This window comes from Patella vulgata, chromosome 3, assembly GCF_932274485.2.
Source record: "Patella vulgata chromosome 3, xgPatVulg1.2, whole genome shotgun sequence".
Classification (NCBI taxonomy): Eukaryota; Metazoa; Mollusca; class Gastropoda; family Patellidae; genus Patella; species Patella vulgata.
Genome location: NC_065881.2, coordinates 86,745,065 through 86,773,046, shown reverse-complemented (window position 1 = coordinate 86,773,046; position 27,982 = coordinate 86,745,065). Strand labels below are relative to the sequence as shown.

Here is a 27,982-nt window from a genome sequence, read left to right as displayed (position 1 = left end):
TTCTGTCGAAGTGTATTCCTACCACTTTGTGTACACCAAATATTTTTAGTATGAAAATAGGGATGTGTTGTGTGTCCTCGTACACACCCTGGTTTAACTGTATGTATGTAATAGGCCCCCATACTCCGCGACGACCGGTACTTAACGATTAATTCAGATCAGGCCATATTGGACCACACTGAAGTTGTTGTTTTTTACGGACTAGCATTGCAGGGAATACCGCGTGTCATTGCCACGGCTGAATTTTCAAACTTTTCTCCAAACGGTTGCGTCTCCATGGATCGTAAATGATCGATTGGTTGATATTATAGTCATTTCCAAGTGAACAATAAATTGTTGTGACAGAATAAACGGGGAGTGGGGAATAACACTGGTACCAAACATCTGAAGGTCTCTAATTATCACACAACATTTAAAATTTAAAAGAAATCCGTCAACAACCCTGGTGTCTTTCGCGATAACGAAGTAGCGACGGACTAACCATGGTACCAAACGTCACAAGGTACCCAATCACCATATCATATTTAAAAGAAATCCGTCAATAACCTTGGTGTCTGTCGCAATAACGAGCAATTATTGGACATTCTTATGACTACAATTTACCTTGATTGGCTATTTCTTCTTGTGTTGATATGTTATTTATATTATTTTCATTCACTTTGCTCGCCCTGGGTCGTGATGGTGGTCTTAGGTCATGTTTTCTCGTGAAGCTTTTAGAAGTTGTTTGAATTATCCCTTTATAAATTAAATAAAAAAACAATTTCATAATGTGTGTAGTCCAGTATATCAAAGTAAAAGCGTCATAATGATCTAGCAGTTAGTCCAGTATATCAAAGTAAAGGAGTCAGCATGATCTAGCATGGCATGAGGTCAAGAGAACGACCCGTAACAGGAAGATTTAGCTCTTTCATAATGTATCTTTAATAAATCTGTGTTGATTATAACAATCAATGTTAGTTTATTTATAACGTTACCATGGTTATAAGACTGTCATAGTTTTACACGTAGCTATCGTGGGTATAAGATTATAATGGCTATACAGTCATCTCTAACAATATTAGGACCCCGATATAATATTTGTTCCAAATTCATGAACACCAACGGACATGAACTATAATTTGATAAACACGTATATCATGTGTTTTCTTCATTGTCAAAATATGTATAAATCATAACGGTTTGTGTCTGTTTATTTGAAACGAAATTAATTCGTTATCAGTATTATAAGAATAACAGGACACGAGGGCTAGAGTCAAGGCTAGTTTGTTATTGTTTAAAATACACGTGAGCGGAAATTACTGTGACGTCATTAGGCATGTACGTATAACCAATCATATAATAGCAGTAGTCTCGCTTCAAGATGAAATATGATAGTCTGCTACTAATGGGTGTTGAAGCTCTTTATTATTTATTGCTTGTAAACAGGACAAAGAATCAGAAAAGATTATATGTTTTAAATGTGATGATAATACAATCAAGTAAAAATAGAAGTCAGTAAAAATAGAAGTCGCAGGTGGAAAACGAACGGAAATGGTCTCGGATGGCGTGACGTTAGCCGAAGCTACCCGATCACCATCTTTCGAACCATCGGTATAAATGTGAGTATAATAACCATACCTAGACCGTAGCTATCTGAGAGCGACTGCAACACCACAGAGCTAGTATCTATTTTTATGTTGAGTAAGATCGAAATCGATCTTTGGGGAGATATAGCCCATGGTGGTATTCAGAATACTGTCATGGCTGATACCAGTATCAGACAAAGGGGTTGTATGCGAATACCGCATGGTGGGTTAACTTTAGTCTTGAGCAGATATAAATGCTCGTGATATGGTCTACATATGGTGTGATATGGAATATGTTTTGGTAAAGTTGCTATTTTCGTAGCATACTGCAGGATCAGTTTATCACGTCTTTTGTGCAGTGAGGGCTCATGCGCCTCGACGTATAAACTGTCTACTGGAGATGTATGTATGAAATGCTCCTAAATCCCTGGTTGTGTATGGTGTCGAGCTCATTGGGATAAAACTCCCCTGCAGTCCCATACACCCATAGTCGAGTTTAGACCTTACGGTCTGCTCCCCAGTCAGTATTTGATAAGATTCTCAATATGTTGAGGGCTTTCAGACATTCCTTTTTAGGCTTTTAATGTGGGGGATAAATGATAATTTATCAAATATTAGCCCCAAAAATTTGGTTTCATCCACAATTGAACATGGGTCAGAGAATATTGATCCCAGCCCTTAAATCACCTATCTTCCAGGAAATTTTAATGAAGACAGGAAAGAGACCTCTTAGGTCAAGGTTATGGAGGTCGCGCATGATACCATGTTTCCATGTAGTATCATAAGCTTTCTCCAGATCGATAAATATTGCAACTAAATGTTTTGTCTGGATGAAAGCGTCCCGGACAAACGTTTCAAATGGAAAGAGATGATAAAGAGTGATCCTTTGGGACTGAAATAAACATTGGAGGTCAGTAATACGGTATTTGGACTCAAGGTACCAATCAACCGTTCGATTGATCAATCTCTCCATGGTTTTACAAATACATCTAGTTAAAGCGATCGGACGATAGTTGGTAGGATTCGTATGGGAGTTATTGTGGTTTCATGCCACGAAGAAGGGAAATTTCCATCAACTCAAATCGGGTTAAAAGAATCAGTAAAATTAAGATTAAAGTAGCTAAGTCTCTAACTCAATATCATCCAAAATCTTCAACATTGAAAACACGAATTATTTGTCAATTTAAAACAACATTGATGCTGTGATCTTACCGGAAAAAGATTGGCTTCTGATATCTAATATTTAAGACAAAATAAATATTTTACCATTGGTACACGAATCGTGTACCATAATGCGTTTCAGCCCCAGTTCTAGCAAGAGACTCGAGGAACGAGGCTAGACATATTGCGTATGTAGACTGGAATAACCAGACGCTAGGAATTTGCATTCGATTGAGACTGCTGTCTTATTTCACGGAACATAACTGATTTGAAAAAAAAGAGTAAAAACGGAAACGATTGAATGTAAATCAGTTTATATACATTCATATTACATTATTATATGAATTGCGACCCACTTGTGTCAATTTTAGGTCCCAAATGTTAGCGATTTAGCTCCTTTAAGAGTGTTTAAAAATGTAAATCGTCATTATACCATTGTTTATTGAAACGTTTTGTTTCAGGCGTGGTTTGTGGAATCGCCTGCAATGTATTTGTACATCATAACATGATAGTTTAGTTATTGGAGTTATTTCCCCTTAACGAAGGTATACTGTACGCATGTCTGGAGTAATAAAACTACCCTTCCTGCCTAGCTCATGGCGTCGTGACCATCGTTCATTACATGGTGTCAGCATAATCCTACAACATCGGCCAGCCCAGATGTTTAAAAGGTAAAAATATTGAATCAACGAAGGTGCATAAGACTGTAAGCCACAGGCATAGCAACTAGTAATAAAAGATGTCGTCAACGGGGGTTGAGAAAGTTGTCTGAATTCAACCCAGCTGAATCCAGTGCTCCAGAATGGAAACTGTACAAGCGTGATTTTTTAATACACTTGGATGAGCTTGGACTGGACAGCAAACCAGGAAGACGACAGGTAGGAGTCATCTTATCCAATATGGGAAGAGAATCTGTGAAAATTTATGACTCGTTTATTTGGGCACCAGGCGTGGAAGCAAACGAGGAAAACAACGTGGTCGCACGAGTAGCCGAAGACAAGTACGACTTACAGACTGTGTTTAGGAAATTTGATCAACATTTCGGCGTTCACACATACAGAAATATTAAGAGGCAAGAATTTTTGAACACTAAGCGTGAAACAATGTCAATTATGGACTTTATAGCAACGTTAAAACGTAAGGCAGAGCATTGCCAATATGGCGAACAAAAGGAAGGATTCATTTGCGACATGGTGATCAACGGGGTCAACGACCGAAAATGCTCCGAGAAATTAATGGAAATTCCCGCTGAAGTGTTAACACTCGACCGAGTGATACAAACATGCCGTCAAGTCGAACTAACGAACACACATTTAAAATCATTGGATGCGGAAAACCCTGCTGTCAACGTGGCACACACAAGCCGCGGACCGACAAACAGACCATCCAGGGGTCAAGGGTACAAGGGAGATCATCCATACTTTGTAAATTGTTGCAGGCATCACGAATACCGACGTTGTCCCGCATTTAGTAAAAGTTGTGACATTTGTGGTGAAAGAGGACATTTTAAACAATCTGATATTTGTCGTGGTATTTTTCGTCGCAGTTACAACCGTGGAAGCGTATACCGGAGCGCCAGAGGAAGCGGATATGGTCGTACCAGAGGACGACGACGCTTTAACCGACGCGGTGGAGAGAATCGTGCCGTGCATCACGCAGACAAGGAAGACGATAATGACCGACTAAACGAGATGTTCAGCCATTGTTCTACGTGTGACGTATTTACCACAAAAACAGGAAAATCACATTCAGATAATGAATGGACGGTCAAGCTGCACGCGTTCGATAAAGAGTTAACGGTTGAAATAGATAGCGGTGCACGATGTAACGTAATGTCTGCGGAAACAGCAGCCAAATTCCGAGACGTTGCTGAAATACACGAAAGTGAAGTACTCATTAACGGTGTAAGCGGTAATCACATCAAAGCGGTCGGAAAGATAACACTGCCATGCACGTACAAAAATTCAACGCATGACATAGAATTCGAGATATTAAACACGAAGAGAGACTTAAACTTACTTGGCCGAGAAGATAGTACGCGTTTAGGATTAATCGCCAGAGTAAACAGTGTGACGGCGCTAGATCTGATCAAGGATTACAGTGACGTCGTCGGGGAAGAAATCGGATGTCTCCCGGGCGAGTATGAAATCAAAATTGATGGTACGGCACAACCGGCGATACACGCGCCGAGACCGGTACCAGCGGCGATTCGGGATCAGGTGAAACAAGAGCTTGACAACTTACAGAAATGCGGTATAATTGCCCCAGTAACGCGCCCAACCGATTGGGTTAATAGTATGGTGTGCGTTAGGAAGAAAAATGGAAGAGTCCGTATCTGCATTGACCCGCTTAACTTGAATAAAGCCATAATGAGAGAAAATTTTCCGATGAACAGCATCGATGACATAGTAACAAGAGTACATGGCAGTAAGTATTTTTCTAAGCTTGACGCGAACAAGGGTTACTATCAAGTAAAGTTAACCGAGGAAAGTTCGTATGTAACGACGTTCAATACGCCCTTCGGGCGTTATCGGTATCTACGATTGCCGATGGGCCTTAAATGTGCAGGAGAAGTGTTCCAGCGAGAAATGGTTACGCACTTTGGAGGTGTAGACGGAGTCGAGGTCGTCGTAGATGACATATTGGTACACGGCAAATCACTGGACGAGCACAATGCAAGACTTCGGAAAGTTCTTGCCAAGGCTAGGTCAATAAATTTAAGGCTTAACAGAGACAAATGTGAGTTCGCACAATCTGAAGTGGACTATGTAGGTCACCGGCTGACCGGAAACGGTTTAAAGCCTACACCAAAACTAGTAGAGGCTATCTTAAACATGAAGGATCCCGAAAACCACAGCGAACTTGAAACTATCTTGGGCATGTTAGCCTATGTGTCTAAGTTTATTCCGAACTTAAGCGAACTCAATGCGCCTCTCCGTGATCTTAAGCAGCAAGAAAATTGGAACTGGACCAAAGGCGCGAAACAGGCCTTCGAAAACGTCAAGTCCGCATTAACGTCAACCAAAGTCCTTAAATACTATAATGTGAGGAAACCCGTGGCCTTAACAGTGGATGCCAGCATGAAAGGTTTAGGTGCTGCAATTCTTCAAGACGGAGTCGTCGCATACGCGTCACGAGCTCTTTCGCCAGCCGAACAGAGATACGCGCAGATCGAAAAAGAGATGTTGGCAGTAGTTTTCGGGTGCGAACGTTTTCGTAATCTTATTTACGGAAAATCTGATGTTACAATCGAGTCAGATCACAAGCCACTGGTAAACATAATGCGTAAACCGATTCATACAGCGCCTATGCGAATCCAGAGAATGGTGCTAAAACTACAACCGTACAAGTTTAAATTGGTATATAGAAAAGGCAAGGACATAGGACTCGCAGACTGCCTCAGCCGACTACCCTTGGACGAAGTCGGAGAGAACACAATAGATCACGAGATAATGGTGCTCACGGCCGATACGTTATCGTGTAGTAGCCATGTCAGAATCGCGGATGCAACAACAAAGGACAGAGAATTTCAAATTTTAAAACAGGTGATCAGCAATGGCTGGCCCGGAAACAGAGGTGACGTATCCCCAGAAGCGTTGGCGTATTGGGACTATCGCGGTGAACTTTCGACATACAACGGAGTCGTATACCGCGGAGAAAGAACGTGCATTCCTGCAGAGTTGAGATCAGTTATCCTCAATATTATTCACAAGTCACACATGGGAATCGTCAAGTGCAAGCAACGAGCCAGAGAACTAGTGTTTTGGCCCGGTATGAATAAGCAGATTGAGGACATGGTGAGCCGATGTGGAGCGTGTCTCATGTACCGAACAAAGAACCCAAGGAACCGATGATTATTCAGCCGATTCCAACGCTACCGTGGAGCAAAGTAGGAGCTGATCTATGTGAATACGACGGGCTCCATTATTTGATTATGGTCGACTATTTTTCAAACTTTATAGAAGTCGCTCCACTACTACAAGATACCCGAACTAAAACCGTTATCAAGCACCTAAAAGAAAATATAGCTCGTTATGGTATCATGGACACTCTTATCAGCGACAACGGACCGCAATTTGCGAGCGTAGAATTTAAAGATTTCATGTCAGCATACGGTATAAAACATGTGACATCGTCGCTTTTACATCAACAGTCGAACGGACTCGCTGAGAAAGCAGTACAGACGGTGAAGAACATTATTAAGAAGTGCTTACAAACGGGAGACGACGTGTATTTATGTTTACTCGAGTTGAGAAACACTCCTCGTGACGAAGAAATTGGATCACCAATGCAACGATTAATGGGCAGACGTGCGAAGACACTACTCCCAATAACGGAACACCTAAGGAAACCTAAAACGTCAGATCCGTGCAAAGTGAAGGATCGATTGCTACGTCATCGACAACATCAGAAGGTCTACTACGATAAGGGAACTAAAGCTAAGGAGGAAATTTATCCAGGTGACGCAGTACGAATTCGAACACCTCAAGGATGGAGACCAGCCGAATTAGTGAAAAAAACGACTTAACCGCGATCGTACATTGTCAAAGCAGGTGATCGAGCGAACGAATATCGGAGGAATACAGAACTACTCATGAAAACGCGAGAAGAACCACACAGATATGTCGCAAAAGTATCTTCTGATACCGTTTTATATCCCCAGGGTTTAAACATACCAAAGAACGGAATGGACACACCTGTGCCCGCGAGTCAAAACGTAAATAGAAACAAGTCACACGCGTCCGTGACAGATCCAAAGCAGTCACAAATCACGCTCAACAAAAATGTTGAACAAACGTATACGACACGTCGTGGTCGAGAAATCCGTAGACCAAGCTACCTGAAAGACTATATGTGAACTTGATACTCATTAACTGTGTTTTTTGTTCTTTTGTTTTTTTTATTGAACAGTGTTCTAGTGAACTTATCTAGTCAGCTCGTGGAAGAGAACTTTGAATATCTAACCTTGTTCGGCATAAATATACCTTAATACTGTATTTAAGGTTCTGAAGTTATTTCATAAATATTTTTCGAATTTAAATGGTTGATGCAACCCTATTTCAAGTAAATGTTAATTACAGTTTTTTAAAAAAAATAAAGAAAGAGGATGCAATGTATTTGTACATCATAACATGATAGTTTAGTTATTGGAGTTATTTCCCCTTAACGAAGGTATACTGTACGCATGTCTGGAGTAATAAAACTTCCCTTCCTGCCTAGCTCATGGCGTCGTGACCATCGTTCATTGCAAGCTACATCTTGAAGAATTGAAGTGAATAAGGCTATGGGCTCATCTGCATTTCTTACTCCTTTGCACCAAAAGAGAAGAGGCATAAAGATTTGAAAAGAGTCCAGTCAGCCTTATGCAACTTCCACCACTGGGGTCTTTCGACCGGAGAGGGGCAATTATTATTAATCAAGATAGGAAAGTGGTCACTACCACATAAATCTTCGTGTACTCTCCATGTAAAGTCCTGATACAGGGTCGGAAAGCAAATGGCGAGATCCAGGAAAGAAAAAGAAGCTGTGGCAGTGGGACTTTGCGTAACACTGTATAAAAGGTTCTAGGGAGATAACTATGGAAGGATAACGTTGCCAATATTATTTCAATGTACACGGTGCTAAATACATGTGTCCGCAGTTCAAAATATGTATTTTAGGTTTACAATTTGCAATTTCCATTGCTCCACAATACCAATGTGAAAGTGTTAAAATACAGAATACACTTTTCAATAATACATTACTGTTATTTTGTACAGTGAACATTGAAATAATGTTGACAACGTTATCCTTCCATAGATAACCATCACTAGTGTTCTAACACCTCAGTTTTCTAAATTAGAGAAAACAATAAAATGTATATTTACTTACAGCAAAAATGTTCTTCACAAAATGGGACTGCAATTGAACAAAATTAAAATATTAATCCGATTCAAATTTTACGTTACCAAAACAAAATAGAAAGTTATTACAACTACTAGCTATATTGATTACGTTAAAGTCATTAAGAAAGTGAATTAAGAAAATAGAGCATTTTTCTTAACGATTTATTGAAATTTTTACCAATGATTTTCTCTCGATACACCCTATGCATATACTGCCACGTTCAAGTTGGTAATGTTTACATGTAGCACTTAGTACCACCGTAAATTATTAGAGACGACGTGGTGGCAAATTATTAGAGGCTACGTGGTGGCAAATTATTGGCATGATAAATGTTCATTGGCAATATAGACACCAAGATGGGCGCTCTCCTGCCATCATTTCAAATTCTGGAACACGCATAGGCAGATCAATGATGGTAAAGATCGGCCAATCTGAAAAGCACGTACATCACTTTCTATCGATTTAGATCATAAGGTATTTCATTGAGTCAAGTGGCATGGTTGTAATTTACAGGGAGTAGGGTTACTTGTCCAAACTCGTGGATTTTCTCCGGATCCTCCGGTTTAACCTACTGTTAAGGAACCCCACCCGCAAGTGAATTACCGAAATAATACTGATCCATGTGCTTGTCCCGAAATATATATTCGACGTGAAGCTTAATTTCCATCTCTCTCATGATTTAGAACCAAAGTGACGTAAGACATTTAAATAGTTGTCTGCTTTCATGGTACTTCGGGGGAGGGGATGATAACTGAAGCTCCACTTTGTGCTACTACTACTCATTAAATCGATTAAATTAGTAATTGCAGTCACATCCAACACAGATGACCTTTAATCAAAGGTACTATGGCTGTCCACCACAGTCAGCGGGAGTATTACACGGAGCTGTAAATATTGATCATTATTTTACATCAACAAAGGAACATGTTGATACCAAAGATATTAGACAGTCATATCATATAGGGATACAATAATGTCAAGGTTTCTTTTTAGTTCGCATATGCGGGGGGGGGGGGGGTACTTCAATTCACCTATGCTCAATCAAAGAAGATGTAATTAGACATTTATGTCCGTATGGTTATGTGGTGGGTGTGATTTTGTGATTTGGAAATAAGCAAATTTTTATGTCAATGCTGGACTGTAGGGGAATTTGAAATAATGAAACAAACAACTACGTAATTGTGTAGTTTGGGTCAAGATGTACGTAGTTCAGATTGCAACTGATTCAAGAGTATGTATATAAGAACACACTGTCGTCATGAGCCCAGTCGATGCTGAACCGTCGGACGTTAAATCCCATCTTATTTCATTGACATGAACATGTCGAAGAAAACCAAGGAACAGTTGTCGGCAACAAGGTAGGAAACATCTGATATTTCGTCGTCATGGCATGCATTGAGATTCTCTATCGCTGTCATTGCTACATTATGGTGATTTTAATTCAAGCGCTCATTCATACAATTATTGGTTTAAACAAGACTAAAGACAGTGATCTGTTCAGATTTCTAAATGGCGTTATGGTAAGGGCCAGCAGTGGGGTTAGCATGGCGTTAACAAAAATGAAATGAGATTTAACGTCCCACTCTACTGCTCCGACTGGGCTAATGAAGACGGACATACGCCATACAGTGTGTTATGAGAGAACAGCGGTACAATGGCCTACTATTATATTGAATTCCAACTCAGTGAGATAAGAATGTTCTGAATTCTATACATTTCGCAGTGAAAATATATAACTTAACACCATGCTGTAATGATGCTAATGGAACTGTTTGAGCTCCTGTTTTCATTTGGTACATATCTTGTTGTCACCTATCTGTAACATAATAAAAACTGGTATATTTACCGTTGCATGTGTCTGTTGCTGTGTCACAGGTACCAAACATACATAAATCATTAGTACACAGGACTGAAATAGAAAACATATAACGATATGAAATACTAGACGATCACAAGGCTAACAAGTCAACAGTGAGGCTGATGTCCCCCGCCGAAATCCCCAAATAAATAGATGACACATATTAATTAATCGCACATCTATTTTTCTCACAAGTATCGAGCAATCAAACTGATTATCAACTATACACTAAGTTTCATCACTCTCTATCAGATAGAATCAATGTTATCTTGTCCCAAAGCATTGAACATTCTAGCTCAATTAGAAGGAGAGTTATTGTGTCCCAAAAAGTGTGACGGACAGACAGATAGACAACGAACCCATTTTAATAGTCCCCTGCTTTTCGTCACACATCATGTAGGAAACGAATTTCTATATTAAACAGAGCATCATTTAGAGAACTTAAATAACCTCTACACAGTATTACACTAACGTGTACACGGGACCTCGGTTTTTTGTGTCATCCGACTGACGGGGTTTAATTGAGAGGTCAAGGCCCAAAGTACTGCTGTGATTTTGAAACGTATTTGCTGTCTACAATTGTATCTCTAACTATCAGTAAAAGCACATTTTTTACGTGTAAGAGCTAAATAGAAACTATTATTTGCGGCTTGTGTCTATGACTCTGTGCTTGATATACAACTTATTTCAGAAGAACAAATGAGTTATATTGAAGTCATATTAAGTCCGTAGAGAAGTCCAATTTAACACAACGTGACGCAAATACACCGGACTACCTATTCATCACGGTCATAACACAAGTGCTCAAGTCACTTTTTAATCTCTTTGAGTTATTGGTATCCAGATGAAGCTCAGGGTTATCTGCTGAAAGTCACATTATAATAATAGCCAATCAATTAATATAGTTACTGGACATTAACATCTTGAAAGTTGAAACATCGAGCTGCAAAGGGCAGAACTATCGGTTCCAGGATGTGGTCACGGTATTACACACCAATATGCAAGTCATGGTGATTCCTCCCCACACCATAACAGACCCACGCCCGAATCTGTGATGCTGTCTGACGTTAACGTTAGCGTGACGCTCATTTACACGCCTCCAAACGCGAGCACGCCTCTAAACGCTAGCACGCCTATCGGTGAAATCCAGAGTAAATCTGGACTCATCTGAGAACATTACACGCGCCCATCGATTATTACCCCAATTTCTACGCTGCCTACACCATGGGCGCCTGTTTGCCATGTGCTGGCGAGTGTTGATGGGGGCACAGCGCGGTCGTCGCGCATGCAAATGTACTGCATGTAGCCGATTTCTAATCGTTTGGAGTGTAACTCGAATTCCTGTAACTTAGTACAAGTTTACAGAAAGCTGATTGGCCGTTTGTCCTCGATTTCGCAGGACCTGAGTACGAATGTATCGATCCTGGGCTTGTGTAGTGGCTCTGGGACGACCTGAACGAGGTCTATCATCAGCATTGTGTGTTTGTTGGTACCGGTTCCATAGTGACACATTAAGCATGTTGGCTACTGCTTGCTGTGTAGAACCCATTTGAAGCATACCAATAGCACGTAGACGTTTATCATGTTGAAGACATCTCATTGCAAATTAAACGTAACACGCCTAAGCAAAGATACGCTAAACAGTAAAGCAAACATGGATATGATAAACCAGCACGCGGCAGTTTTCATCAACCCTTCCTTGAAGTGTCAAATTTGTCAATGTACCCTTCCCACGTGTATGGCGCTTTTGCGTGTCGCACATACAGCTCATTGGTTCTGTTGGGGCGATAAGTTCTTCATCTGTGATCATACTCTCAAGTGTCCATAGGTATTTGCATTTCAATATCCCCTACTTTTTTTGAAGAGTAATATTTGCTCAAGCCAGTGATCAACTCGAGATCAAAACTATATAATAGATCACAGTTGCTTAAGTCATTTTTCTCTGCATGTATTGACCTTGCAGTAAACCGCCCCTGTTGAAATAAATAAGGCTTTCCAGGGGCGGATTGTTAATATTATCACATTTTACTGACCTCTACAGACGTCATTTACACACTTTGCATCGACAGGACAATGTCCAGACCCACATGATTCGCCTGTAATAACAAAGACAATACTGTTAGAAACAGTCTGATTAACTTTCCTGTCCTGGATCAGAAACTATGTTTATTATCATGACTGAAATTTTCAATACATTCATTTTTCATTATCTCGTTTTAAACTATTATAGCGAGAACTTTCAGTTCTTTATCTAAATCTTACATACTGCGTCTTTAATATATCAAGCAGATCTAGCATACCTCGTTTAACCAAATAACGTACATGGTGGTATGTATGGAATGCAGTAATTCCAACAATATCTGAAAAAATAAGTAAAACATAGTTTGTCAGTCAACAGAATAATCAGTGTAGAACAATTTTCACACTGTGTAGGCCACTATTTTGATCATGGTGCCTACATTGTTAACAAAATTTGTGGAAGATGCAGCTGGCCTATAATTTATTTTCGACATAACACATAATTGATGTTGTCTCGAGACCTAGATAAATACTATAATATACACTGTAATATATACTGACAGGATACTATATGCTTACAGATAGACGGACGAACCCATTTTAATAGTCCCCTGCTTTTCGTCACACATCATGTAGGTAACGAATTTCTATATTAAACAGCGCATCATTTAGAGAACTTAAATAACCTCTACATAGTATTACACTAACGTGTACACGGGACCTCGGTTTTTCGTGTCATCCGACTGACGGGGTTTAATTGAGAGGTCAAGGCCCAAAGTACTGCTGTGATTTTGAAACGTATTTGCTGTCTACAATTGTATATCTAACTATCAGTAAAAGCACATTTTTTACGTGTAAGAGCTAAATAGAAACTATTATTTGCGGCTTGTGTCTATGACTCTGTGCTTGATATACAACTTATTTCAGAAGAACAAATGAGTTATATTGAAGTCATATTAAGTCCGTAGAGAAGTTCAATTTAACACAACGTGACGCAAATACACCGGACTACCTATTCATCACGGTCATAACACAAGTGCTCAAGTCACTTTTTAAGCTCTTTGAGTTATTGGTATCCAGATGAAGCTCAGGGTTATCTGCTGAAAGTCACATTATAATAATAGCCAATCAATTAATAGAGTTACTGGACATTAACATCTTGAAAGTTGAAACGTCGAGCTGCAAAGGGCAGAACTATCGGTTCCAGGATGTGGTCACGGTATTACACACCAATATGCAAGTCATGGTGATTCCTCCCCACACCATAACAGACCCACGCCCGAATCTGGATGCTGTCTGACGTTAACGTTAGCGTGACGCTCATTTACACGCCTCCAAACGCGAGCACGCCTCTAAACGCTAGCACGCCTATCGGTGAAATCCAGAGTAAATCTGGACTCATCTGAGAACATTACACGCGCCCATCGATGATTACCCCAATTTCTACGCTGCCTACACCATGGGCGCCTGTTTGCCATGTGCTGGCGAGTGTTGATGGGGGCATAGCGCGGTCGTCGCGCATGCAAATGTACTGCATGTAGCCGATTTCTAATCGTTTGGGGTGTAACTCGAATTCCTGTAACTTAGTACAAGTTTACAGAAAGGTGATTGGCCGTTTGTCCTCGATTTCGCAGGACCTGAGTACGAATGTATCGATCCTGGGCTTGTGTAGTGGCTCTGGGACGACCTGAACGAGGTCTATCATCAGCATTGTGTGTTTATTGGTACCGGTTCCATAGTGAAACATTAAGCATGTTGGCTACTGCTCGCTGTGTAGAACCCATTTGAAGCATACCAATAGCACGTAGACGTTTATCATGTTGAAGACATCTCATTGCAAATTAAACGTAACACGCCTAAGCAAAGATACGCTAAACAGTAAATCTTATGCAAGAACCGATAGAAAAGCAAACATGGATATGATAAACCAGCACGCGGCAGTTTTCATCAACCCTTCCTTGAAGTGTCAAATTTGTCAATGTGCCCTTCCCACGTGTATGGCGCTTTTGCGTGTCGCACATACAGCTCATTGGTTCTGTTGGGGCGATAAGTTCTTCATCTGTGATCATACTCTCAAGTGTCCATAGGTATTTGCATTTCAATATCCCCTACTTTTTTTGAAGAGTAATATTTGCTCAAGCCAGTGATCAACACGAGATCAAAACTATATAATAGATCACAGTTGCTTAAGTCATTTTTCTCTGCATTTATTGACCTTGCAGTAAACCGCCCCTGTTGAAATAAATAAGGCTTTCCAGGGGCGGATTGTTAATATTATCACATTTTACTGACCTCTACAGACGTCATTTACACACTTTGCACCGACAGGACAATGTCCAGACCCACATGATTCGCCTGTAATAACAAAGTCAATCCTGTTAGAAAGAGTCTGATTAACTTTCCTGTCCTGGATCAGAAACTATGTTTATTATCATGACTGAAATTTTCAATACATTCATTTTTCATTATCTCTTTTTAAACTATTATAGCGAGAACTTTCAGGTCTTTATCTAAATCTTACATACTGCGTCTTTAATATATCAAGCAGATCTAGCATACCTCGTTTAACCAAATAACCAAAATGGTGGTCTGTATGGAATGCAGTAATTCCAACAATATCAGAAAAAATAAGTAAAACATAGTTTGTCAGTCAACAGAATAATCAGTGTAGAACAATTTTCACACTGTGTAGGCCACTATTTTGATCATGGTGCCTACATTGTTAACAAAATTTGTGGAAGATGCAGCTGGCCTCTAATTTATTTTCGACATAACACATAATTGATGTTGTCTCGAGACCTAGATAAATACTATAATATACACTGTAATATATACTGACAGGATACTATATGCTTACAGGATACTATTATACTGTTAGCGAAAAGATGCCTACAGCTACTGCTTGACAAGGTTAACGAATGGTGCGTGCGATGGAAAGTCCTTATCAACACATCAGAATCCAAATGCATTCACTTCTCGGGTTATTTTCTTCAGTTCTTCTTTCCCCAGCATAACCTCGGTCTCTTGCTTTATCTTACACATAAATATGCACGTTGGGGATGGCGCTGGAATATTATCTATATACAGGTATTACAACCAAGTATAGCCTATATATTATTACAGACTATAAGTTTAACACAATGACAAAATAGTATGGCGATTACACGACATCCCTTTACAGACACTGACTATAGCGTTACTAAGGGATTGGTGTTTATGTGTTGTCACTGCTTCCATATGATAAAATATATAATATAATAATCGATGATGTTTTTAATACAAATTTTGTTAGATAGTTAAAATATGCTTGGGAAGACAGATGGTAAAATACTAGACTGAAGACTAAGATTTTTTTACTAACCGCCTGTTTTACAGGTAAATACACCACAAGTACCACCATTCATATCACACAGCGTGTTATTGCATACCCGGTCTGTAAAATATTAATTGATAAGTATTATAGTATATCAATTCTTATTGATAAAATAATGTCCAATTATGATTAAATAACACACGTTAATTAAAAAGTGTATGACCATTTTGTATTTGTCAAAGAAGTATTTCATTAGGAGTACAATGTGTTTCTGTCGATGTGTATGCCGACACTTTGTGTACCACATATGTAGACCAATTTTTTATTATTATGAAAGTAGGGATGTGTTATGTGTCCTCGTACACACCCAGGTTTAACTGTATGCATTTAACAGGTCCCCATACCCGGCGACGACCGGCACTTAACGATTAATTCAGATCAGGCCATATTGGACCACATTGAAGTTGTTGTTTTTACGGACTGGCATAGCCGGGAAAACGTGTGTGAAAGCGACGGTTGGATTTTCAGACTTTTCTCCCAAAGGTCGCGTTTCCATGGACCGTAGACGATTGGTTGGTTGATAACTCTGGTACCAAACGTCTCAAGGTCTCCAATTACCATATCTTATTTAAAAGAAATCCGTCAATAACTTTGGTCTCTGTCGCGATAACGAGCAATTATTGGATATTCTTATGACTACAACTTACCTTCATTGGTTATTTCTTCCTGTTTTGATATTTTCTTTGTATTATTTTCATCCATTCTGCCCGCTTTGGATCGTAATCCATCAACATTCGTACTGGACAATTTCTTGGGGCCTGAATATTCTTTTTCCTTTGGTCTCAGGTCATTTTTTATTGTGTTATTTGTAGGAGTTGTTGGTGTAACCTCTTAATAAATTATAAAAAAAAACAATTTTATAATGATCTAGCATGTAGTCCAGGTATATAAAAGTAAAAGAGTCACAATGATCTAGCATGTAGTCCAGGTATATCAAAGTAAAAGCGTCACAATGATCTAGCATGTAGTCCAGGTATATCAAAGTAAAAGAGTCACAATGATCTAGCATGTAGTCCAGGTATATCAAAGTAAAAGAGTCACAATGATCTAGCATGTAATCCAGTATATCAAAGTAAAAGAGTCATAAAGATCTGTCATTTAGTCCAGTATATCAAAGTAAAAGAGTCACAATGATCTAGCATGTAGTCCAGTATATCAAAGTAAAAGAGTCACAATTATCTAGCATGTAGTCCAGTATATCAAAGTAAAAGAGTCATAAAGATCTGTCATTTAGTCCAGTATATCAAAGTAAAAGAGTCATAATGATCTAGCATTTAGTCCAGTACATCAAAAACTTTATATAACGTTTTGTAGCAGTAGTAAGTGTAGTAATATGGAGGGAAAGAATTTGTGCTTTGAAACATCTATGTAAAATAATAGGATTTTGATTAATTATTCTCCATTGTCAATATATTAGTTATGGTATAAGTTAAATTCTGAAACGCAAATTAAATTGGCTTTGAATATTATGACAATAACCAGACAAGGTGTCTATAGACAAGAATGCAGAAATATGATGGCTAGAACAATAGCGTTATCTTTCATATTATTGATTCTAACTTCATAACCACAAATATTGAAGGTATATGCCGGTTATTTTGATACGTTAACTGAGCTATAGATTAATGAGCATGTTGGTCATTCACATTTTTTTTTTGTTATAAAACATATATCATATTTGTTGACCAAATAAGGTAACAATCCCTGGCGATGTTCAGTTTGGGGTGCATGTCTTTTCCATATTTAGAACTTAGTTGTTATTAGTCTTTACATTAACACCTCAAACAAAGGAATAGGCACCTATAAAATAGGGTGGGGAAATAGCATTCGGCAGAGCTCACTCCGCCGGCCACACCAGTCATTTAGTTATTTGAGACTAGGAAGAATTGTAACACTTCCAGTTTGTAGAAATAAAGTATTTTAAGAAAAGAACCTGAACTGTAGTTGTAACTTCGTCACGGAAGAAAACACAGCGTGAAGATTGAACAACTGATAGTACTACAGTTAGATTTGGAGCCGTATACCAGGACAGTTAGTATTAATTATTCTGTGAGTATCTCTTTTTTGGTTTTCGCTAAATTCTATCTGAAACAATGGCTGAGGAAATTTTCAGAAATTTAAGTACCCAATTGTCAGGCTTGTCTTCTTCGATTTCCACGAATACGGTCGCGAATATAATTGAACCATACAAAGGCGACCCGAAGCAATTTAAAGATTGGGTTAAAAATATTGCGTTCTCGCTGCAGTCGCGGAGAATAAGGTAAAGTTAGTAGCGTTTCAATCAAGTAGGGGAGTGGTGAGTAATTTTATTCAAAGGCAGATGGTAGCGAATGAAAATGTGACGTGGGATGCATTAAAAACAGAATTAATTAACACTTTCTCAGAAATTACGGATACCCAACAAGCGTTGGCGTTACTACGGAAAATTAAACAAAAACCCGATGAAAATGTACAGGTTTTCGCGGTGAGGATTTTATCCTTGGCCGATGAAGCCTTTTCAAATTATAGCGGACAGCCGGAATTTGATAGGCAATTGATTAGTTTTTTCGTTGACGGTCTGCAGCAAGAGTACATAAAAACAAAAATATTGCGTGAAGATCCGCAAACATTTATCGCAACAGTTGAGATGGCTAGGCAGGAACAAAATATTAGAAAAAGGTTTGCGTTGAGATTAGGAGCGCCGCATACCCAACCAAGTCAGAACAGTAGGGAACATGAACCCATGGATATTGGCCATATAAGACCCCGCACGTGTGGAATTTGTTATCGTCGAGGTCACGTGAGCCGCGATTGTCGTCAAAAGCGAGTAGTAAATGAGGTTAAAGCGAGTAATAGACGAGGTATGGCGTGTTGGTTCTGTGGAATAGAAGGACACTTCCAACGCAACTGTAGGGAATTTCAAGACTATATTAAATTAAATCCGAAGTTTTATCAAAGAGCCCCATCGGTTAGGTCAAAAACTTCGTGCAAACGGGAAAACTAAGAAACTCTTTCAGGGAGGCTGACGGGAAGAGTAAATATCAGAAGCCATTATGTTATATAAATATATCTGGTTGTTCAAGTTCTTGTTTAATTAAAATAGAAATTTTTTTTTTCGATCATTAGTTGACACAGGGGCACAAGTATCTTTAATTACTGACCACGTGTATAATTCTTTAAAATATAAACCAAAATTAAATAAAAGTAAAATTACATTACAGTCAGTAAATGGACTTGAACTGAAATTATTAGGCTGGGCAAATTTGGAATTTCAAATTAAGGGTAAAAAGGTTAGACATGCTTTTCATGTTGTTTCCAATATGAATAGAAACGTAATTTTAGGTCGAGATTTTCTTGTTTATCATGGTTGTGGACTGTTTTTTGATTTAGGATGTATGAAAATTGGTAAAACGTATATTTCCTTAGATAATGATGTAATAATATCTTCTGTTTTGCGAGTAGCAAACGAAGTAATTTTAGAACCTCAGAGGATGTTTATCATTAACGCAAAATTGAAGATACATAATTATGACAGTAGGCAGGACGTATTCATGGTTGAACAAGCCACTAAAGGGTTTGTGAGTGACGAACCAGGACTTATGGTGAGACATTCGGTGTTCAGCATGAAACAGGTTAAACAGTTGGGTAAAATGATTCCAATTTGTATTGTAAATAGTACAAACAAAACGTTTCGATTAAACAAGGGGTGTGTTGTTGGTCGCGCTATCGCTGAGATTGACAGTACAATAGCGTCAGTAGACCAAGTCTTACAGAAGACTTCGCACGTGGGTAATGCCAATATAAATGAAAAATTTGCGAATATTAATGTACCAAATACTGAGCGATTAAAGTTACTTAATCTTTTGAAGGAAAATCATGATTTATTTGCGGTAAGGGACTCAGAGTTAGGACATACAGATACGGTAAAGATGACCATCGATACAGGTGATCATCTTCCCATTAAACAGCAGGCGTATCGAACACCATTAACGTCTAGACCTGTTGTTGATGAGGCGATTGACGAGATGTTACGTAATAATATAATAAAAGAAAGCAACAGTCCTTGGTCGTTTCCTATTGTCTTAGTAGATAAGAAAGATGGAACAAAAGGATTTTGCATTGATTTTCGAAAATTTAATAAAATGAGCTGGCCTTTGCCCCTCGTCGATGATCTGTTGAGTCGATTAGACAAATCGAAATATTTTACAACTTTGGATATGAAATCAGGGTATTAGCAGGTTTTGGTAGACGAAAAAGATAAAGAGAAGACAGCGTTTGTCTGCCATAGAGGGTTGTTTGAATTTAACGTCATGCCATTTGGAATTAACAATTGTCCGAGTATTTTCTCACATTTGATGGCACGCGTTCTTAAGGGGCTCGAAAATTTTGCAATAGCCTATATTGATGATATACTGATATACTCTTGTTCGAATCAAGAACATTATGAACATATTAAGATTGTTTTTGATAGGTTAAGACAACATGGACTGAAATTAAAACCATCTAAATGTAATTTTTTCCAACAAGAAACAAAATATTTAGGATTTGTGATCACTCCTTAAGGAATTAAAACTGATGAAGATAAAGTTCGTGCGATACAAAATATGGACCAGCCTCGTACTGTAATAGAAGTTAGGAGTTTTATGGGAATGTGTAGTTATTAAAGACGATTTATACCAAATTTTTCGACAATTGCTGAACCTATAATCAAATTAACAAAAAAAATATGCCAAGTTTAAATGGACATCTGAATGTCAAACCGCTTTTGAATTTTTAAAAGAAAGTTTAACGACGATTCCATTATTAGCTTATGCAGATCCAAATTTACCGTATATACTTTATACAGACGCGAGGGATTCGGCGATAGGAGCAGTTTTAGTACAGGTACATGAGGATGAAAACAAAGAAAAAGTAGAACGGCCAATTTTCTTTCTATCACACAGACTGTCAAATTCACAAATGAAGTGGAGTGTAGTAGAACGTGAGGCATATGCAATTCATTACGCATTACAAAAGTTGGATTATTATCTGCATAATGCCAAATTTACGATACGAACTGATCATAAGCCGCTGCAATATTTGTTGGAATCACCAATGCAAAACAAGAAAATTCAGCTATGGCCATTGGGAATTTCGGGATTTGATTGTAAAATAGAATATGTCCCGGGAAAGCAAAATTCTATAGCCGATCTTCTTTCTAGGGTTCCGTCAAAAGTATCAAATAATAATGATAGTTCCAGTGGAACAATCGAACCCCGCGCAAATAATAATATATTTGAGATTAGTGCATTCAATTCAAATAAATTTGATCCGCAAAGATACGCGAAATGTATTCTCCCAGATAAAGATTTATCGGATAAAATAGACCTAAATGTGGATAATTTTGATATAGAAAAAGAACAAAGTGAAGATCCGGAAATTGTAGCAATCATAAAACAATTAGAGAAAAATTCAAGTGGTGGTAAGACAAAAAATAGATTTCTCCTCATAGACAAAGTATTATATTTCATCTCAAGTCCCGATGATGATCCGACATTGAGGTTATATATACCCCAACACCTCCAAAATACTGTTATAAAACAATATCATGATGATAACGGACATTTAGGCGTGGATAAAACACACGATACTATTAAGAGACATTATTATTTCCCTAACATGTATGTCCGCATTAATAATCATGTAAACGAATGCGTGTTATGTCAATCGGGGTCTTTAACTAAACAAAAACCTCCTATTTTATTTGTCATTTTTCTGGTTTTGGTGAAGCTTTTGCGGTAAAGAGCAAGTGTGCTGAGAATATTGTCTACTTATTGTTAGAGGAAATTTTCCACAGGTATGGGGCTCCGTTGGAATTGGTTATGGATAATGGTTCTGAAAATGTCAATAGGCTCGTGGAAGAAACACTTAAAGAATTAAATATTAAACATGTCCTTACCTCGTTCTACCACCCACAAAGAAATTCGCGCGTTGAACGCTTCCACAAAACGCTCAATAGCGTATTATCCAAGAAGATTGCCGAAAATTCTAACACCTGGGATTTATATTTGAATCAAACTTTGGCCGCTATTCGATTTAATGTAAATGAAACTACCCAGTTTTCTCCTTTTTACTTATTGTATAATCGTGATCCTGTGTTGCCGTTGGATAACATTTTGAAACCACGACGGAAATATTTAGGCAGCGATCCTCATGAAATAGCCCTCCAGAACCAACATCAGGCTTTTCTTTTGGTTCACAAAAGGTTACGGAAAAGGCAGCATAAAAATGCTGAATATGCGAACAGAAATGCAGTCGATACCCCGTTTAAGGTGGGTGACCCTGTATATTATAAAAACCATCTTCGAAAACATAAATTACAGGAGAGATGGACTCCTTATTATCGGATAATTGAGCAAACGTCACCGGTTTCCTTTATAATACATAATCAGTTAACGGGCCGAACGACAAAGTCGAACGCACAAGATCTACGTTTAGCAAAACTTGATTGGAAAATTCCGGAAAATCAACCCGATAAGGAAAAGTTACTGCGAAAAGCTCAATATGTAGAAGACCCATCGAGCTCTGATTCTAGCTCAGATATAGAACCTAGCGAGTCCGATGAGAATGTACCTTTAGCCCAACTTAGTACACGTTTAAGGCGGGAAAGAAATGATAGCACATCAGGCGATGAAGATGTTCCTTTAATGGAATTATCCAAGCGTCTGAAGGCTCATAATGATCAAAATAATTAAAATGAAAAGAATAATGATACATCCAAACCAAAAAAATCGTCGAACAAAAAGACGAAACAGTTGTTGAAAATTATTGCCAGTTTCTTATAATATTATATTTTCTTGCGTAAATAATTAATTAATTAAGGTGATTTTAAAATGATTAAGAATATAAAAAAGGCCTTTGCATAAAGTTCTCATCAACTATACCTTTACTAAGTTGTCCCCAAAATTAGAAAGTGTTGGAGAAATTTCTATGGAAAGTTTGATTTATGAATTGCATAATTTGAGGCAATTTGAAGAAGACAAGGCCTGGCCAATCTGGAATTATATAATAATATTTATTGGCTCATCGCTTTTATTTTTTATTGGAATTGTATGTTGCTATAAACGCAACCCAAAATTTAAAAATTTATGTCATTGTTTTGGAATGAAAATCTGTGGAAATCGAACAGAGACCAGTGAAGAGAAACCCTTGGCTGTTCCTGAAAAAGGCGAGTTGAAAATTGATGGAGAAGAATTAGAATCTCTCTCGCCACATACTACAAACTCCTTGTCAACACCTGAAATTGGTACCATCAATCAGTCACCAAGGACGACAACAGTTCCTATCACTCTTTGTAACAGAATTCGGGAAGAACAGACACAGACCGCATTACAAGAGATGTTTAAGGCATCCTCGTAAGAACTGACAAGGAAAAAAAAATCACCAACAGTCTGTTTTTAATAACAATGCTCCTGTACACTGATGAGTTGTTATCACCGACCAGCGTATGTGGCTTATCTTAAATGTTATGCTATGTGAAAGAATAACTCATGAAGTAAAGACTTCGTGTGTATAATGATAAATAGCAGTTATTTGTGCCCGTGAAGTTCAACAGCTTATCTAGATATTGTGATTGTGTCATATATAGCGATATATATCAACATTTATTGATAGTGTTATCCATATTCAGTCCAGTAGAACACTGCAGCAGTCCAGCACGTCGAGGAAGCTTCGTGATATCTAAATGTGGAAGTGATTATTTAGTGTTAATTGTTACACTGTCATCTATTATCATTGACAATTAACATAGGTGGACCTTTCCACCTCGGCTGTTTACAAGAATTTCAACTGTGTGACCCAACACGCGGGAGCTGAGTTTTTATGACAGAAAATAAACCATAGAGATAAAACTCATTAGGTCACGTGGTCTATAATATTGTAGTGAACGAGTGGATAAATCAACACTGTTACTAAATTAAGAGTACTTGCTTCGTTGAGGTCTTGACATAAAGTGAAGTGTAAAACATAAACCGGAAGTTGATATTGTTGGTGTCACGTGGTTTACCACATTCTCCCCATCTTGTTGAGCCGAACATGCATTGATGTTAGGAGGCGAACATACAAATTAAATATATATATATATATATATATATATATATATATATATAAATAGAAATAATGTCAGTTAGTATACACAATTCTAAAATGTCGAGTGTTCCCAATTGTTCATAAAACAGTGTTGATACACACAAATGTTAAAAATGTTTGTTGTACACGATAAAATAGACTCAGGAATGGTCCAAGATAAAAGAAAAGTCATTAAATCCATAGTTTAAATAAACTCGGAAGTTTCTGATAAAACAAACAAGGAGGTCCCAAATAAAATAAAATCTATAGGCAGTTTCAGCTATCCAAATACCTTGACAATCCTGAGAGCTGCCAAAGCATGAACCCTCAGAAATGAGACGTAGACATACTCGTATATTTTAAACGTCTTGATTAAACTCGCCCATTGTAGACATTAAAAATAACAAAATTACGCATAACACGATTTAAAATTGTCCATCCAAGACCACTATCCAATCCATTCCATACTTCTGTCAGACTGGCTAAGATGCTACCCGCATGAGAAAATCTACACGAAGTCATCAAGTTTGGATGATTTGTGTACATTTCATCCAGAACGCGTAGTGGATTTCTGGTGAAACGTGGAAGTAGAGCGCCATCCAGAAGGTTCAAATCCAATCCGGAGGATGAATTCATTAGGTGAATGTCAGCTGGTGCAGGACACGCTGAACCAACAATCACAGAATCCTCAAGAAGAGTAGGTCCAACAGGAACTGAGAAAGATACATCTGTGGCTGCAGTTGATCCATTGGTATCAGAGAGTTGACCATCTACTACCCACGGGTCATCGTAACGATGTCTATTTCGTTTCAGCCACCAGGAAGTATCTGTGTCGACACGGTTATGAAGAATATTTTCACCTCCGCGCCTGTCTCTAATCAAATACAATGGTGAGTGGGACCGTACAACCAGAAAAGGTTCCTTCCATGGAAACTGATACCCTTGGCCTAGATCAGCAATGTAATCAAGGTCTCCCACAGCGAAGTAATGATAATAGAGACCAATGCCATTTGAATGTTTCTGGCGAAGTGTGTTAGCCATAAGGTACTGACAAACATGCCCATGAACCTCCACCAGAGCAGAAGCTACGAAACGCATCAACTCGTCAGCATTATGACCAGACAGTTTCTCAGTAGAAGTACCAAACAATATACCGATAGGCTGGAACATCATCATATAAGCGGTATAAAGCGATTGGGGAAGCTCTTGTAAAGTCTTTATTCTACCGAAATGTCCGTCTGTTGTTGAGTACTGACAGAAGTGAAGAACCTCCGACCTCAAGCATTCAGGGACAAGACAGTATTCTCTACCTGACTCCGCTTTCCATCGATAATATAGCACGCAGGTTAGAAACATTGCTGTTATTTTCTTCCACCAACGCAACCTCGATATGACGAACGGCAAATGGAACAACATAGACGTCATCGTTAAACCGTTCCAACTGAAAATGAAGTCGCAGGCAGAAATGACAACCTCCACGGGAAATATTCTCAATCTTGTTTCCAACATGGTAGCAGTCACATCGATCCATAATCTGCATGTTATATTTGGCGGCCATCTCCTCTAACTACCTTGCCATTTGACCTCCAATGCAAACAACCAGACAAGACTGTTATTATCGACTCGAAGATGACAAATCTCTCTGCAGAACTTGGCAATAGCAGGTAATTCCTTCCTGGTCGTCACCCCTTCTCCATTTCGAAATTGAGACAACCCATCATAGATTGTTTGATGAGAAGCTTCAGTGTCAGGGGTGAATATATACCCAGGAGGTAGGAAATCAACACAATGTACATTCGTTGTTGTCATCTCCAACTGATTGAAGTGTTCCTCATGTATGCCCGTCCATCCGTATGAGCACTTGCTGCGATACAACTCATATTGGGGAAAAGCAAGAGCTGCGAATGCCCGAACATGACCACGGTGGTAATTGATAGATCCAAGAAAGGGGATCAAATTATCCCTATTAAAAGGAACAGGCCATTTCGTGACAGCCTCGTGTTTACGTTTGGTGATACTTGATATTAATTTTATTCCTGGATCAACTTTGACAAAGTTATGTGTAGACATGGACGGACCTAATAATTAAGGAGCATCTGGATTGTGAACCCCCTTATCTACTTCAAATGCCTGGGATTTGGGAAATTGGTACAGGTGATTGGGTGATGACGTGTATTCGGGAATATCAGAGGGCGCTGGATTACCGAGTTTAAACTCAGATCTCAAGGCATTGGTCTGCCTGTTTATTGCATCCATGACTTGCTCAAATTTGGTATTAATGACATGCTCTAATGCGTTCAGTCGGGCATAAAAATACGAAGGATCCCTACTAACTCCCCCCTCGTCTTCTGGAAGTAGAAATGTAATTCTTCGTTCCTCCACCCAATTTTCCCATTCTAATGTTGGTAAACCGTCTGCCTCTTCAAGAGGTTCAAATTTTAGCTTACCGTCCCTCTCCCTTATTGATATTATTTGCATTGCATTTGGGTGATCAATGGTAGGCAATTTCACCAATTCTTTCACGGTGGCAGTCTGCATGTATATAACCATCTTTATTACAATGTTAGCTTTAGATTATTTGGTGTTGTGAATGAAAGGGGTCCTTAAATTTATAAGGTAAGCCTAGAATATTAGGTTATATACTGGTAGTTACAAATAGAGACTAGATCAAAATGGTGAACACTTTTAATGAAGCTGAAGCTGAATTAACCTTAGTGGACCAACAATAAAGTCAGCTATTAAGGTCAACTCAAAACAATAGGTTATGGAGTCAAGAGTTGTGAAGATGAACAGAACTTACTGGTCACGTGACTTCTCAGACTAGAAATATCGAATATTTATGGATGTCTGATGATTTATTCTGTTATGGCTAATCAAATTTAATTTAGATTCCTGTTGTAGATTTAACAAATAAAGAATCGAATTGCTTTTTACTACTCAGTTATAGTTTATACCCGATCCGAACATTCAGTAAACCAGTGAGTGATTATTCACACTTCATCCCCACTGATTGAGAACGCTATCGGCGTATAAACAAAGCAGACGACTTGAGGTGAGTAGCAATTCAACACCGATGACAAAGATAGTTTTTGTAGAAAATAAATTATCTCGAACTTCGATATAAATCAGAATTAAAGAAATGTATTACTAGTTTCCACTATGCTATACTGGATGTGAACATTCAGGCAATCAAAAAGCGTAAAAGCCCAATGATGTGTTGAACGCTATCGAACATATACAGCAGACGATGATGTTGGCGTAGTAATACAATTCTAAGGACGTAGCGATGTGCGCTCTCAATATATTCAGAATATCAATATATAATACCCTGTTTTATATTGCAAGCAAACAGTATAGTTTCTATATACGACAATTCTATAAAAATGAAAATAGAATGGGGATTAATGTCCAATTTTCTGCTCCTGTACTAGGCTAATGAAGACAGGCAAACGACATACAGCAAACTATTTCCTCTATCTAACACTATCTCTCGTAAACGCTGATAAACAATATATGTTGATCAGCAAAATATCACAGTAAATCATATATAAAACAATTTACCATGAATGACTTTATACAAAAAAACCTTGTACGGCGACGCCAAATGTAGTGAACGAGTGGATAAATCAACACTGTTACTAAATTAAGAGTACTTGCTTTGTTGAGGTCTTGACATAAAGTGAAGTGTAAAACATAAACCGGAAGTTGATAGTGTTGGTGTCACGTGGTTTACCACATTATGTGTAGTAGCAAACTGGTTATCAATAGTGAATAAATGTGTGTGGAACTGGAAGAAAAGTCAATCATGAACGCTTAAAAGTTCTATTATACATTCAAGTTAAAGAGAATTATCATAAGACCTTGATGTGCATGGAAGAACTTTTGGATAGCATTCGCATGCAATTTTTGATTTTGATTATGTGTTGTTGTTTGATGATTTTGTTTTATGATTTTATTGAATGGTAATCGTATAGTAATCCTAAATAGTTGCATGTTGCATTAATACTTATATAATTATATTGATGTTGACTTAGA

The 27,982-nt window shown here is 38.3% G+C and overlaps 1 protein-coding gene across 1 annotated transcript in view; it reads right to left on the bottom strand.

Annotated features, from left to right (window-relative positions):
• The window catches only part of LOC126814983 (prestalk protein-like), a 70,423-nt gene extending 42,810 nt beyond the window's left edge, over positions 1-27,613 (bottom strand). Inside the window, exons 1-9 of the mRNA XM_056099463.1 lie at positions 27,509-27,613; positions 16,510-16,692; positions 15,851-15,922; positions 14,782-14,844; positions 12,771-12,830; positions 12,504-12,566; positions 10,459-10,521; positions 8,598-8,624; positions 604-735 (exon numbers count right to left, since the gene is read on the bottom strand). Of these exons, the coding sequence (XP_055955438.1) occupies positions 604-735; positions 8,598-8,624; positions 10,459-10,521; positions 12,504-12,566; positions 12,771-12,830; positions 14,782-14,844; positions 15,851-15,922; positions 16,510-16,564 (535 nt within the window). The 5' untranslated portion in view covers positions 16,565-16,692; positions 27,509-27,613. The remainder of the gene's footprint in view (positions 1-603; positions 736-8,597; positions 8,625-10,458; positions 10,522-12,503; positions 12,567-12,770; positions 12,831-14,781; positions 14,845-15,850; positions 15,923-16,509; positions 16,693-27,508) is intronic.
• Between the last annotated feature and the right edge of the window lie 369 nt (positions 27,614-27,982).